General features: G+C 37.2%; 1 protein-coding gene across 1 annotated transcript in view; it reads left to right on the forward strand.

Moving 5' to 3' along the window:
• mtbp (MDM2 binding protein) overlaps positions 1-15,567 on the forward strand; it is a 134,296-nt gene that overhangs the window by 6,551 nt on the left and 112,178 nt on the right. Inside the window, exons 3-6 of the mRNA XM_028817753.2 lie at positions 714-787; positions 3,847-3,995; positions 5,754-5,812; positions 10,379-10,523. Coding sequence (XP_028673586.1) covers positions 714-787; positions 3,847-3,995; positions 5,754-5,812; positions 10,379-10,523 — 427 coding nt within the window. The remainder of the gene's footprint in view (positions 1-713; positions 788-3,846; positions 3,996-5,753; positions 5,813-10,378; positions 10,524-15,567) is intronic.

Genomic DNA, 15,567 nt, shown 5'->3' on the forward strand with positions numbered 1-15,567 from the left:
GAACTTCAGCAAAGTCAATATGATATTTCTGTTTTTAAATTTTAATAACTCTGCAAAAGTTTCTAAAACATAAAAATAAGTTTTCTATAAGAATGCAAAACCAAACCATGAGAGGTTTGGTGCATGTGAGTGTGTGCGCGCACACAAATGCTGGGTATTGATCATAAGTTGTTTAATACAGATTCAGGACAAATGACAGAGTAACTTAAGAACTGAAGATGGCAAACTGATAACAGTGTGTTTTTTTGAGAGTTAAAATGCATTTCAAACAAAATTTTCAAACAACTTTTGGGCTTTTTTGATGAAGAAGAATCTTTGCACTTATAATGTAACCAAAGTGCATGTAATGGAAGTACTACATGATGGACTTAGCCAATTGATCTTTCAATATTACAATGGTTTATTACTGTTCATAAAAGTTAAGATGTGATGATGGATACAGCTATAGTTATGCTTGATCTAGTATTACATTTTTTTATCAATAATTTAAAACACTGGACATTTTGTTATTACTATGATGAGCTTTAACCTTAAAGTTTAAAAGTCCATAAATACACACACACACACATATATTGTAATTTTTATGTTTGCATATATTTGGCTTTTTATTAGCTTTTTTGTTTTTGAGCTGTATATTTGAAAGTGTGCTTGTTAAAGTTGATCACATTAAAGTAATAATTAAAAGCTAATTAATGTGTTTCTTGTCTTTTTAGCTTGTTCTTTAACTGGCATTCCTGTTTTACAAAAGTCATTTTTTGCCATTCAAGTAATCAATGGTTTTTCACAGGTAAATAAACTTTAATTACCTAAATATGAAATTAGGGGATATAGACTTTGGATATCCACAGTGTGTTTGTATATGTATACACACATTTACTACTCATATACAGACAGTCACCAAGAAAAGGCATGTTGGAAGTTTTCACATTCAAAGATTTTGGAGTCCACTTTATTTTAGTGAAAAAAGGAAATGGTAATTTTTAAGAAAATATTTTAAAAGTGAAAAAGCCTTGGTTGCAAAAGTGTTTACAACCTTTAATATTTTCTCATTGAACCATTTTTAGCTCTCATTACAATAGCAGATAACCTTGGATAAGTCATCTATACAGTAATCCCTCGCTATATCGCGCTTTGACTTTCGCGGCTTCACTCTATCGCGGATTTTATATGTAAGCATATTTAAATATATATCGCGGATTTTTTGCAGGTTCGCGGATTTCTGTGGACAATGGGTCTTTTAATTTCTGGTACACGCTTCCTCAGTTGGTTTGCCCAGTTGATTTCATACAAGGGACGCTATTGGCAGCTGGCTGAGAAGCTACCCAACCACAGCGGGTATTATGTATTAAATAAAACTCCTCAAATATATTGTGAGCACGGGGGCTGTTCGGACCCCTAGAGTACATGGCCGCTCCTCAAAAAACGCTGAAAGATTACCTTCACTGTGCTCCCTTCTTTGCTGGGCTTACATGTGGCTGCTTTGCAAGCGATATGCTTCCCGCATGGTGCTTCCCATACTTAAAAGATCAAACAGCACGTATTGATTTTTGATTGTTTGCTTTCCTCTCTCTCTCTCTCTCTCTCTCTCTCTCTCGCTCTGATGGAGGGGTTGTGAGCAGAGGGGCTGTTCGCATACTGGCCTAAAGGATACGGACGCTCCTCTAAAAAATGCTGAAAAATGCTTGCTCCCTTCCTTGCAGCTACTTTGTCCGGCAGTGCTTCGCATACTTAAAAGCTGTTTGCTTTTTTTCTCTCTCTCTCTCTCTCTCTCTCTGATGCGCACTCCATTGAAGAGGAAGATATGTTTGCATTCTTTTAATTGTGAGACGGAACTGTCATCTCTGTCTTGTCATGGGGCACAGTTTAAACTTTTGAAAAGGAGACAAATGTTTGTTTGCAGTGTTTGAATAAAGTTCCTGTCTCTCTACAACCTTCTGTGTTTCTGTGCAAATCTGTGACCCAAGCATGACAATATAAAAATAATCATATAAACATATGGTTTCTACTTCGCGGATTTTCACCTTTCGCGGGGGGGTCTGGAACGCAACCCCTGCGATGGAGGAGGGATTACTGTAAACCCAGTACAGCTGGATTTTGCTGTTTTTCCTTAGTGTTTATGGAACAGCTAAAGCTTAATCATATTTTAAAATATTGGTGGAGGATTGGTGTTGTCTGTGCATATCCATCCTCAGGAGAATCTAAAACTTTTCTATACCTTTGAGGTCTGCTATATTTATCTATTATTCTAAGCCATTCCTTCCTTTAGTTGTGCTTTGAATCATTATTTCTTTGGACAGTTAATTTTTTCTTAAGCTTTCCAGCAGAAGGTAGCAGGTTTGCTAACAAGTATTTGACATGTAGAACTGTTAATGTGATTGTCTACACTGACCAGTGCTTTTGTCTCTGCTGAAGAGAAGCAGAACCATTGAGTCTGCCACTGCCATGGTTGATGGTAGATACGAGGCATTTGGGGTATAACCTGTATAGGTTTTGCATCATACACATCTTTTGGAAATAAGGCTAAAAACTTCAAATTTGTGTTCATAAGTCATTTTACCACATTGTTTTAGGAGATTTATTGTATTTTGAAATATATATGGGCTTGGTTGTGTTTTCTAAGAAACTGCTTTGATCTTGCCATCCAGTCATTTAGCTGAGACTTATAGAGAATATGTGAATTGGTGGCAATATGAAAGAAATGTCCAGTTACTTCTGTATCTTCTATTAGGCTGCATTTCAAATATTCTTAGATTTACTGGAAGCTTACTCTTTGCCTGATGGTCAGTTTTCAATGTTCTCACAATGTCCTAAAGTGACATACTGTATTTCCTTTAGTTCTCAATGATAGCCTTCATACTGTTACAAGTAATGATTTCATAATTGTTTTGTGTTACTTCCCTGATTTCCCCTGTTGGAAAGGAAATCTGGTAGCTCTTTTTTGGCTCTTAGTGGGCCATTGTTATTTCTACATTATGTAAGCAAGAAACCTTAGGGAAAATCTGGCAGGAGCATGTTTTTATTTAGGGCCAATTGGAATTATTTCTGTTGATCTCAGGTGAAGGCAAAATACCATTGTAATCGATTTGGAATGTGTCTTGTTAAATGTAAACACAGTTGCATTCTTCCATATAGCTGATTTGCACACTTATGTACGCAAGGCATTATAAGCTTATTTTTTTTAATGTTAATCTACATATAATCAATTTGATTTTTAATTTAAGATGACAATCATTATTTACTTAGGAGAAAATAGGCTGACATTATTTACGTTGATGGAAAGATTGAATTCAACAAAAAATTAAACTTCAGATAGCCTGGGTGTAGACTTATGATATTCACTGTATATACAATATGTGTTACATTTTTATCTAATGTGTATTTAGGAGATTATGCTTATTTTGCTTCAGCATCAATTGTCAAATCCTGCTAGTGTCACTTGTGAACATTTGTCAATGCTGACAATTATTTTTTCCCCCTACCAATGCTTTTTTAAAGTGTGGAGCTATGGGGCTTCTTTGAACTATTTTTCCAGTCTTAACATGTAATTAGAAGTTGTAAAAAAAGTGATTTAAATTACTCTGTGATGTGTGGAATTTGAAGTCTTACTGCATTTTTTATTGAACTGTTGCTGATCATACATTAACAAGCTGAAAAGGTCAATGCCCAATATTATAATTACTTTTCTTTAGCAATTTTAACATGAGTAGCCAGTTTAAACTACTAGTACATTTAAAATATTTGTGTTAATGTTTGTTTTACTACAATTATTCTGTCCTGACTGATTGTAACACAATTAACATCTTTCTTTTTTCCCCCCCAAATACTTTAAATGATTCTCTTTCTTAGTTCTGCATTCCTGAATGGGAAGAAATCATTTGTCCCAAGTCTAAAAGTAATACTGAAGAAAAATATAGTTCACCAATTCAGATTTGTGAAAATGCTGTCCAAAGTCTAAAAGAAGCAGGTGATGACCCAGGATCTCTATTGCCAGCAGAGTACGTGACTATTTTTATTAGAGATTTAATAATATCAAGCAAACCACCTAACCAAATACATTTTAATAACATGCCTTATCCTGTAAACATTTTTAAAAAAACCTTAACCAATTAAATATCTTTATTTTCACATATAGTAGTGTTTTTAACTAGTAAGTAAAAGAGGGAGAGGTGCATTTGCTATTAAAGAATACAACATGTATTCAACATAATACAACAAGATGATATTTCCCAATTTACAGTTTTAGAAAATGAGTCCTAGTTATATATTATTATTGATGCTACATCATTTCAGCAGTTTGACTAGAGGGATAAGAAAGTGATGAGAGATACAGTCAGTAAGTAAGTATGAAGACTGGACATCTTTTGTTGCTGCCATGGTTGCATGTTACATTTAATGGTACAAAATATATAACTTTAGTGCCAAGCTCTTAGACACTTGCACTTTACAAGAAATTGTTGAGTGAGTTGAAAGAAAGATGTGTGTGGCATAAAACGTAAGGAATGGTGCAGCACCTTTAGCTTTTAAGTATTCTGATTTAAAAAAGTAATCAAAATGTTTGTGTTGTGAATGGAGACTCAAACATACCAAAATGGGTGCAAGGCTTCCTGAAAGGACCATAAAAGAAGGGCAACAATATAACTACCTGACTGAAGAGACTTGCCTCAAATTCAGCTACTTTTCAATTCTAACTGCAGGCTTCCAGCATTGCAGGCCACAAACAAGGAGAGCTGGCTAGAATAACTAGAAAAGTCCCAAAATATATCCAAAATCCCCATAAGAGGGAGAATGACTGTCTCACCCGCTTGTGCCCAGAAGGAAATCAACAAGGAGTCCTTATGAATTAGGATTTATTCACAAAAAATAGAAAATTACAAGAAAGCGCTCAAATAGACAAAAGGATTGCCTTAAAGGTAATCCAAAGCAAATAAGACCCAACACATGATTTTTAAACTGAGCCTAGTTCTCCGCAAAACCAGAAGAATTATTAAAAAAATAGCAATACTCACTAAAACTCCAAATACAAACAAAAAAATATTCTGCTTCTAAGCTTAAGTAGTCAGAAAGAGGGCTTAGTAGTGGTGGCGTCAGGATAGCCTCGCCACCTGGGACTCAACCCACAAAGAACAAGGAACATAGGCAAATGTAAAGAGACAGTTTAAAATTAAAAGAAAATAGACAAAAATATAAAAAAATGGACAGAAATTACAAAAATATGACAAACAATTCAACACTGAGAACACTGGATAAAACATGTATAAATACAGACTATTATATAACATACTGTTGGCCTGTTGCTCAAAGCGAACATCTTCCACTTAGTAAGTGTGATGCACATTTTTCTTTCAGCCTGTCTAAAGTCCTGAAAGTAAATGTTGGGTACGGATGTTAGCACTGCAGCTGCACTTTTGCAGAATCTAATGTCAAAACCCAGGGCCAGACACTGTCTTTCTGGAGTCTGTATATTCTTTCATCCATGGATATTAAGTAGGTTCAAGAATAAACACAAGTGATGAAAATAAAATTTAATCAAAGATTTTTCAGCAAAACTGCTATTAACCAAATACTTGCTTAAAAAGTAAAATGTTAATATTACAAAAGGTATAAATTACTGTCAGAGATGCCTCCAGGGCACTCTGCACACTACAATAAAGAAATTCTCAAAAGTTGATTTTGTAAGGCAGCAGTTTTCTTGTTTATTTGTGTGATTGTATGCCTTTTAGTTAAGTGACTTTTTTTTTCTCCCCTCCCCTCAGTATTTTTGAAGATGCAGCTGAGAGTTTACATCAATTATCAGATAAACTTCCTCCTCCTGGTAGGTTTTCAGTTTTATTATTATTATTATTAGTTAGTTACAGTTATATAGTATTTCAGAATGTTTTCCAAGTATACAGGGTAGGATTCAAAAGTAATGAGCCTTTGTTCAAAAAGACAAATTTATTGAGCAAATCGGTACAACTAATTAATAGTCTTCAAAATAGGCACCTCCTGCATCAATACACTTTTGTAGGCGGCTTTTCCATGACTCGAAGGCGTCCACGTAGGCCTGTTCCGGGATGGCTGCAAGGGCTGCCTTGACATTTGCTTGGATGTCCTCGATCAAGTCGAAGCGTTTTCCTTTCAGCGCTGATTTTAAGCGCGGAAACAAGAAGAAGTCAGAAGGCGACACATCCAGACTGTAGGGAGGCTGGGGGACCACCGGAACGTTCACCCGGGCCAGGTAGGCGCTCACGATGAAGGAGGTGTGGCTGGGCGCGTTATCGTGGTGAAGCTTCCAGCTGTCCTTGATGTCCGTTTGGTTGCGCGCGACACTTCTTTTCAGCCTTTTCAGGACTTCCAAGTAGTATGCAGCATTCACGGTCTGTCCTTGCGGGACAAACTCGTAGTGGATGATCCCCTTCACTCCGAAGAAGGCAATGAGCATGGTCTTCGTCTTCAACGCGTACCGTTGCTCTAACGAACTTTCCATTCCACCGTGTAACGCACTACCGCACAGGGGTTCCCGTCAAGGCCGATCCTACCGCTCCGAAAGCTCGGAGCGGTAGGAGCTCCGTTGCGTTGTGAAGCCAACACCCACCGTCGCCGTCGCTGGCAAGTGGGGCGTGCGGCAAGGTACGTTCGCGTCAGAACAAAATGAGGCTCATTACTTTTGAATCCTACCCTGTATACTGACTTTTATTTCTTAATACAAAGAGTAAAACATCAGAAGTATTGAGTGTACTTTTTTGCCAATTTGCTATTATGATCAATACTGCACATCCTCTCTATGACACACTATCTATGACATCATCTCTGTGACACACTATCTATGAGTAATTTTAGCCAATGAATTGTTCAGCAGAAATGTGTCAAGAAGCACTACTGGGACTTCTTCATACTTACAGCAAATTGCCTTTGTAATGCTTCCTTGTACCTGCTCTCTTATTAGCCAAGTCAGAAGGTTTTATTCTTTTTTGTAATTTTTTCAATCTTTCATGTTTTATTGTTTTTCAACATTGAATCACAGTTGTTTTAATTTCGACTTCTTGATACTAATCATCAGATCAATGAAAACAAATCTAAATTTATTATGATTATTAAACATAAAATAACGTATTTCCAAAGTATTCACCCTCTTTGTTACAGTATTTAGTACAGGCACCATTGGCAGTAATTACAGGCTTGATCTGTCAGGATAAGTGTCTCTCAACTTTACACATCTCAACACTGTAATTTTCCCCATTCTTCTTGGAAAAACTGCTTCAAACTCTATCTGGTTGAATGGTAAATGTGAGTACACAGCAGATTTCAAGTCAAGCCACAAATTCTTACTTTGACTGAGGCCAGGACTCTGACTTGGCCGCCCTATGACATTAACATTGTTTTTAAGCTATTCTTATGTACCTTTGCCGTTATCTTTGGGTTGTTGACTTGCTGGAAAATAAATCTCCCAAGTTAAAGCTGTCTTGCAGACTGCATCAAGTTTTCCTTCAGGATTTCCTTGTACTTAATTGCATTTAATTTTACCCTTGACCTTTACAATCCCATTGGGCCCTTGAGCAGGCCCTTAATCTGCAATTGCTCTGTCCTGGGTATGACGTTAATCTGCATCCAGCCCTGCAAGCAGGTCTTCCAATTTGCAGGGAAAACTAGGGATTTGGTGGCAGGATTGCCACTCAAGTCACTGTGAAAAAAGAAAAACCTCACATTGTTCCACTCCATTTGAACTAGAGTGGTTGTGGGGTATCACCTATTGCACAGTTGCGCTCGGGTCCTAATTTGGGTTCCTGAGGTGGTTCATCATGTGGTGGGTGCAGCAATGTGTTGTATCAGTGCATGCTCCCAGCCTCCTCCTCCTTTACAATCCTTCCAGAGCCGGCTGCAGAGAATTATCCCAACAGCATGATGATGCCACCACCTTGCTTCAAGGTGGTGAATCTTTGATGATGTACTGTGTTTGGCCACACAATATTTTTATTATCATGACTAAAGGCTTTTTTTTTTAATCATCAGATAATAAACCCTATATTTGTCATGATTTTAGACTCTCCCAAAGGCAAACTCCAGATAAGATGTTATCTGCAATTTTTTTTTCCTGCCCCTTTTAGAAATGTCATAGGTTTCTTGGTGTCCTGCCTCATTAGTGCTCTCCTCACACTAGGATGACATGCTCTAGGCAGATTTAAAGCAATGCTGTGTTCTTTACATTTTCTTAATTATGGTCTTAACTGTACTCTCAGCGATATTCAGTAATTCGAAATTTCCTTGTACTTGACTAGTACATTTGCTGAATTTATCTGTTTCCATATCCGTGTTCATATTAAAATTACCCAATTTTTGTATACTGTATGAAATAAGATTATTTTTGGAATTGTAATTATAAGTTTGTATCTATATTTGATTTGGTTTTAACATGTAACAATAAAAAAATGCAAGAATTCAGTTTAGTTGTTCTCTTTTTTGATATTTAAAACCAATTTTCAGTTTACCTCCTCTGTAGTGGGGTTTCCATCAGGCGAAGCCTCAGTTAAGAAAGATGATCATCTAATCTATAAATTGGATTTCAGTGAAAAAACTGATATTAGATGTTGTAATTAAAATAAATGTAATTATTACCCATGATATCGTAATGAGAGAGTTTTAATAGACTTTTTTAAAAGTTCATTTTTATCCTTATTTTTAAATGTAGTGAAAAGTAATTGAATATTACATTTTTGCATCCTGATAATAAAAAACACCAATACTTGGTAAATATAGTACATTAGAACAATCTAGACAAGAACAGACCATTCAGCCCAACAAAGCTCACCAGTCCTATCCAGTCTAGTTTTGAAAGTCTGTAAAGTCTTACCGTCTACCACACTACTTGGTGGTTTAGTTCATGTTTCTGTGGTTCCCTGTGTAGAGAAAAACTTCCTAATGTTTGTGTGAAATTTACCCTTAACAAGTCTCCAACTTTGTCCCTGTGTTCTTGATGAACTTATTTTAAAGTAATTGTCTCGATCTAATGTACTAATTGCCTTCATAATTTTAAACACTTTTTTTAAAGACTTAAAATAATGTCTACTCTTAATCTACTTTTGCTTAAACTGTAAAGGCTCAGCTATTTTAATCTTTTCTCATAATTTATCCCCTGGAGCCCTGGAATCAACCTGGTTATATCCTTTATGTAGCCTTGAGGCCATAGCTTTACACAATACTCCAGGTGAGCTCTAACCAGTAAGTTATAAAGCTTCAGCATAATCTCCTTGTACTTGTACTCTACATGTTGTGCTCAATATTATCTAATTCGGTTAGGCTTCTTAATGTCTTCTGAGCACTGTCTGGCAGTTTTGAGTCCGCTATGACTCCTAAATGTGCTCCTTAATGACTCTTTAATGTGTACTTTCGATTTTCCAGACCTCCCATTGTGTATTCAAACCTAACATTTTTACATCCTACATGTAATGCTTTGAATTTACTTACATTAAATTTCATCTGCCATAAATCTGCTCAAGCCTGAATCTGCAAACTTAACCAGCTTGTTACTTATGGTTCTATCCAAATCATTTACATACTTTAAAAATGGCAGCGGCCCTAGAACTGACCCCTGTGGAGCACCACTCTTAACTCTTCTGGTAGGGTTAGGGTTCCTAACACTATGACCTTCTGCTTCCTGTGTCTGAGCTCATTTTGCACCCATCTACAAACAACACCCTGAACTCCAACTTCTTTTCATTTAATGCCCAACCTGTCATGTGACACCTTATCAAATGCTTTCAGATTGTCAAGATAAATAATATCTTTTGTTGCTGTCTCATAGAATTTCAGCAAGTTGGTAAAAACGTGACCTCCCTCTTCTGAACCCATGCTGACTGTTCAGTAAAAGTCATGTTCTTGCCATGTGTTGCTCAATCTTTTCTTTAGTACAGTATTTCCTTACTTGCCTGTCTGTAGTTGCTTGGATCTGCCTAATCACCCTTTTTATATAACAGAGTGATATTTCTCATTTTCCAAACCTTCAGAATTTCTCTCCTTAAAACTTGCCCCCTATAAACATGACCATAGTGATTATTATGATTACTTTGGAACTTTAGTACAGTTATTCTACAGTCCTTCATTATCTGACGTTTCTTTATCCGGTTTTTCAGTCTAACAGCTCATGGCCTTTAACATCACATATTTGACATCTGTAACTGCCATGCTATCCCCGCTTAGTTAATGATTCCTACAAATATGTGGAAATGAGACCTCCCACTGACAAAAAGAATTCAGGCTCTATAAAAGCAGTGTCAGATTAAGATGAAGTTGCTGTATGGTCTTTTAATAGGACATGGAAAGCTACTACTCCTAATGTTCTAGCATATTAAGAGTTCAATTAATTTTTATGGTGATAATGTAAAGGTTTCTTTTTTTCTTTCAGGAAAGGCACTGGTAGATGTAATCTTGATGACTCTTGATGATAATGCCTCCCTGCTTAAAGAATACCTACCAGTTATTGGTTCTTTGAAACATATGAAAGAGTGGCATTTTGCTAAAATAACATTTGCAACTAATGATGCAGTAAGGTATTTTTTGTTTTCTATTTACAGTTTTAAATTCCATCCATCCATTATCCAACCCGCTATATCCTAACTACAGGGTCACGGGGGTCTGCTGGATCCAATCCCAGCTCAACACAGGGCGCAAGTCAGGAAACAAACCCCGGGCAGGGTGCCAGCCCACCGCAACAGATTTAAATTACTAGTGAATTAACTTTTTATGTGGGTCCATGAATCTGTCTGTCTTTTATCAATATTTATTTATTATCACCCTGTGTTAATCACTATATAAGATGATATAAGATTAGCATATATTAACCCTATATTTATTAATTTTATTTACATGTAAGGCTTGGCTATAAATATGTTTTGTTGTCTCAAAGAAATTAATTTTGCTCATTTTGTGAAACAGTTGACAGACATTTTATATAGAACTAAGACCTCACAGTTATTGGAAGGCATCCTAACAATAAAAGCTATTTTAGAAAGAAAACTGAACAATACTCACTTAAAACAGGAATACCAATTAGTTGTGGACCCTATTTTTGACTTAAAGCTCTCACAAGGCATGTTAAAGCAGTGCCATATAATCACACAGGTGGCATTTCTTGTTTTCTCTTAAGTGTATGGAAAAGGCTTTTTATAATAAGTGAAATCTTTTCAGGAATCTAGTTGTTTTCCAAGTGGAGTAATACTGTTCCAAATGTGCATTTATCACTTTATATACTTTTGGGCATTTTTCAGTACAAGGAAGCATTAAAGAAATTGAAAAAAGAATCTATGATCTTATATCTTATAAACATTATATGCTGAAGTATAGTGCCCAAATGAATGTGTTCTCTTTCAGTTGCTCAATACCACCTGCAGACATTTTTTACAGTGCTAGAATTTTTAACAGTACATTTTTGCATTCTGACAAACTAATTGAATAGCAATTACTAGCAATGGCAAATCTGTTCTAGTCTGTTTATGTAAAATATATCAGTCAAATACAGTGGAACCTCGGTTCACGAACATCTCGGTACACGTACAAATCGGTTTACGACCAAAAAAGTTTGCCAAACTTTTGCCTCGGTTCACGACCACACACTCGGTATACGAACAAGCCAGTTTCCCTTTCGGTTTGTACATGTTCAGTCTCTCCCTGTGCATTTCCTGCATAGCAAGCAAGAGAGAGAGAGCGCGACACATACATACACAGAGGCAGCGCGCGAGAGAGAGAGAGAGAGACGCAGACACACAGGCAGCACGAGAGAGAGAGAGACGCAGACACACAGGCAGCGCGAGAGAGAGAGACGCAGACACACAGGCAGCGCGAGAGAGAGAGACGCAGACACACAGGCAGCGCGAGAGAGAGAGAGAGACGCAGACACACAGGCAGCGCGAGAGAGGGAGAGACGCAGACACACAGGCAGCGCGAGAGAGGGAGAGACGCAGACACACAGGCAGCGCGAGAGAGGGAGAGATGCAGACACACAAGCAGCGCGAGAGAGAGACAGAGACACACAAGCAGCGTGAGAGAGAGACACAGACACACAGGCAGCGCGAGAGAGAGACACACAGGCAGCGCGAGAGAGAGACACACAGGCAGCGCGAGAGAGAGACACACAGGCAGCGCGAGAGAGAGACACACAGGCAGCGCGAGAGAGAGACACACAGGCAGCGCGAGAGAGAGACACACAGGCAGCGCGAGAGAGAGACACACAGGCAGCGCGAGAGAGAGACACACAGGCAGCGCGAGAGAGAGACACACAGGCAGCGCGAGAGAGAGAGACACACAGGCAGCGCGAGAGAGAGAGACACACAGGCAGCGCAAGAGAGAGACACACAGGCAGCGCGAGAGAGAGAGACACACAGGCAGCGCGAGAGAGAGAGACACACAGGCAGCGCGAGAGAGAGAGACACACAGGCAGCGCGAGAGAGAGAGACACACAGGCAGCGCGAGAGAGAGAGACACACAGGCAGCGCGAGAGAGAGAGACACACAGGCAGCGCGAGAGAGAGAGACACACAGGCAGCGCGAGAAAGAGACACACAGGCAGCGCGAGATAGAGAGACTCGCACACACACAGGCAGCGCGAGAGAGAGAGCTGAACGCATAAGGTAGGAAGGCAGTTAAAGAATGCCCTGGGCTTGATTTTGTTTTCACTTCTGTTTACAGCGATCGGTTCGTAGCATGCATTGTTGCAATGTTACTTTTCTTGGTGGTTTATTAAATTACGGATTTTTTCAAATGTTCATTTTTTTCCCTGTGCTTAAAACCCATTTAAAAAAAAAAAAAAAAAAAAAAGTGTTTTTAGCCAGCGGTTGGTAGCACTATAGCACGAACTATTGCAGTGTTAGTTTTCTCTGTTGTTCAAGGTTTTCTCAGTGTTATTCAATGTTTTTTACATTTAGTTTACTATTATGCTGTGCATTCTATGGTTTAAATTAACTATATTTGTGCTTAAAAACTTTAAAAAAATATATATATTTACATACAGTTCGTATGGTCTGGAACGGATTAATTGTATTTACATACAATCCTATGGGGGAAATTGCTTCGGTTCACGACCAAATCGGTTTACTACCAGAGTTTTGGAATGAATTATGGTCGTGAACCGAGGTTCCACTGTATAAGGATGAACAAAAGTTTTTTATTTTGATACAGAGCTTTCAATCAACAAATCAGTCAATCAGTAAAATATAGATCCATTTCTTGGATTGAATCAGTGTCTTCAAATGGACAAGTGCATGTTAAGCTCTTTTAACCTTTAATGTCTCTTGTTAATTCCTATTTTTGGTATCTCTAATTATTTTGATTAGTTTAACTTCTAAGTACTAGTATCTGGTACCTATTCAGAATTTCAAAGGAATATATCTGTAGTAACAGTTTTATTTAAAAAATAATCTTGAAAAACAATATGTAACATTTTACTCATGGAAGTTGATATATTTTTCCTTTTGATGTCTATGGGGCTTTTAAATAGCGATAATTAGATAGATAGATAGATAGATAGATAGATACTTTATTAATCCCAGGGGGAAATTCACATACTCCAGCAGCAAAAAATATTAAATTAAAGAGTAATAAAAAATGCAGGTTAAAAAAACAGACAATAACTTGAATAATGTTCAACGTTTACCCCCTCTGGTGGAATTGAAGAGTCGCATAGTTTGGGGGAGGAATGATCTTCTCAGTCTGTCAGTGGAGCAGGACAGTGACAGCAGTCTGTCGCTGAAACTGCTCCTCTGTCTGGAGATGACACTGTTTAATGGATGTAGTGGATTCTCCATAATTGATAGGAGCCTGCTGAGTGCCCGTTGCTCTGCTACGGATGTCAAACTGTCCAGCTCTATGCCAACAATAGAGCCTGCCTTCCTCACCAGTTTGTCCAGGCGTGAGGCATCCTTCTTCTTAATAACAGTTTGACTGTGATTAGAATTGCGAATGTCATTAATGTGTCTTAAATTGCAATTCATACATCTTTAATTATCTGTTAAAAATTCTATTTTACTTACTCAAAATTTATTTAAAGACACTTTTTTAATAGTAATTGCAGATGCTTTGTAGGTTTATAGGATCATAATTGTCATGTGTTCTGAGATTAGTGATATTCTTACTTGCATGTGCTAATTAGCGTGGAGCAGGCTGCCAATTGTGACAACACCAAAGAGGTCAATAAGAATAGTTTCTCATTATATACAGTGTATCTCTAATTAAATTTTAGAATTATGTTGCTGAGTCATTATGAGTAGTTAAAGGAAAGCATGGCTTCTTAGAAGGATTGACATGTGTAAACATGCTTTGTTCAAAGAGAAAGCAGAAATAGAGCAACTAAAGAAAATAATTGCAGTTTAAAAAAAAAAAAAACTGGGCTGCCAGCAGTCTTAAAGTGAAAGGATAAAAAAGACACAAAATGGCATATTTAAGCATTGTTCATCTCTTTGTTACTCTATTACATGTAACTTTCCTTGCCATGCTTCAGATTAAACATTTCCCAAAAACTCTCAAAACTAAGTTATGCTGTTGCTACCACAGTGTAGGCTGCATGATTACATCTAGTTATGAAGCAGTTATTCTTAGAAGAGGAACATTAAGGGCTTAAAGGTAAACCTGCAACACAATGGATAAAAAGTGAGACAATGAAGAACATTCAGAGCTGAACTGTCAGATACAGTAACACAGCCAAATCACACAGCTAACATACTGTAGCTAAACTGAATGAATAAACCAAACCTCATGTGCACTCTTTTTGTCCCACCCACACAAGTGGTCAACACCTTTACAGATAATGCTATAAAATGGCAGTGTTAATAATAACCCTTTTTTATCACTTAAAAAATACTTGCACTGAAAAATTTTAGTACACTATTAAACTATTAATACTGGGTTTTTCAATCTATTTGTGACTAGTGTTGGAAAAATGCACATTCTTACTACTGGAGATCAAAGTATACCAGCTGTTGTGAATCAGATACATTTTTAATAACCTATATATACAGTTTCTTATACAATTAAAACAGAGAGGCACTCAAACTAAGAGAATTTGGTGAGAGCACTCGCATAGAAATTGACCTCGGCAAAAAAAAAAATTGTTTGCCTTTATTCTCTATATTGACTCAAGTATAAAAACATTTCTTTTTACGCCATTTTAAAGTTGCACAAAGGCTAACGATACATATCCTCAACTGCTTATGTTAAATCTAAAATGAATGCATTTCAAGAAATAATATAGTTTATTCAGTATTAATTTTTAAGCATTCGTCTCGTGTTGGTATTATCTGTTTTATGGCAGAATTGAGTAGAATGCTATACAGTATGTCCCTTATTATTGGGTAACTTGAATTTTGTCAGTCAACCTTACCTGTCTATTTATAGCATCTATTATCAATTTGGAGTACTTGGAGAGCATAAATGTACATATACATGGAGAAATTGTGTGAACAGAGAGTAGTGAGACTTATGTTTCACATCATGAAGTCCTTTTAGAGGCAGGTCTTGGACTATGAATCTTATTGTGTTAGACCACCTGGACCCACTGTAATTTGCCTATAAAACAAAGATTGAACTGGAGGGTGCAAATATCGTT

The sequence above is a fragment of the Erpetoichthys calabaricus genome, chromosome 13, assembly GCF_900747795.2.
Source record: "Erpetoichthys calabaricus chromosome 13, fErpCal1.3, whole genome shotgun sequence".
Taxonomy (NCBI): domain Eukaryota; kingdom Metazoa; phylum Chordata; class Cladistia; order Polypteriformes; family Polypteridae; genus Erpetoichthys; species Erpetoichthys calabaricus.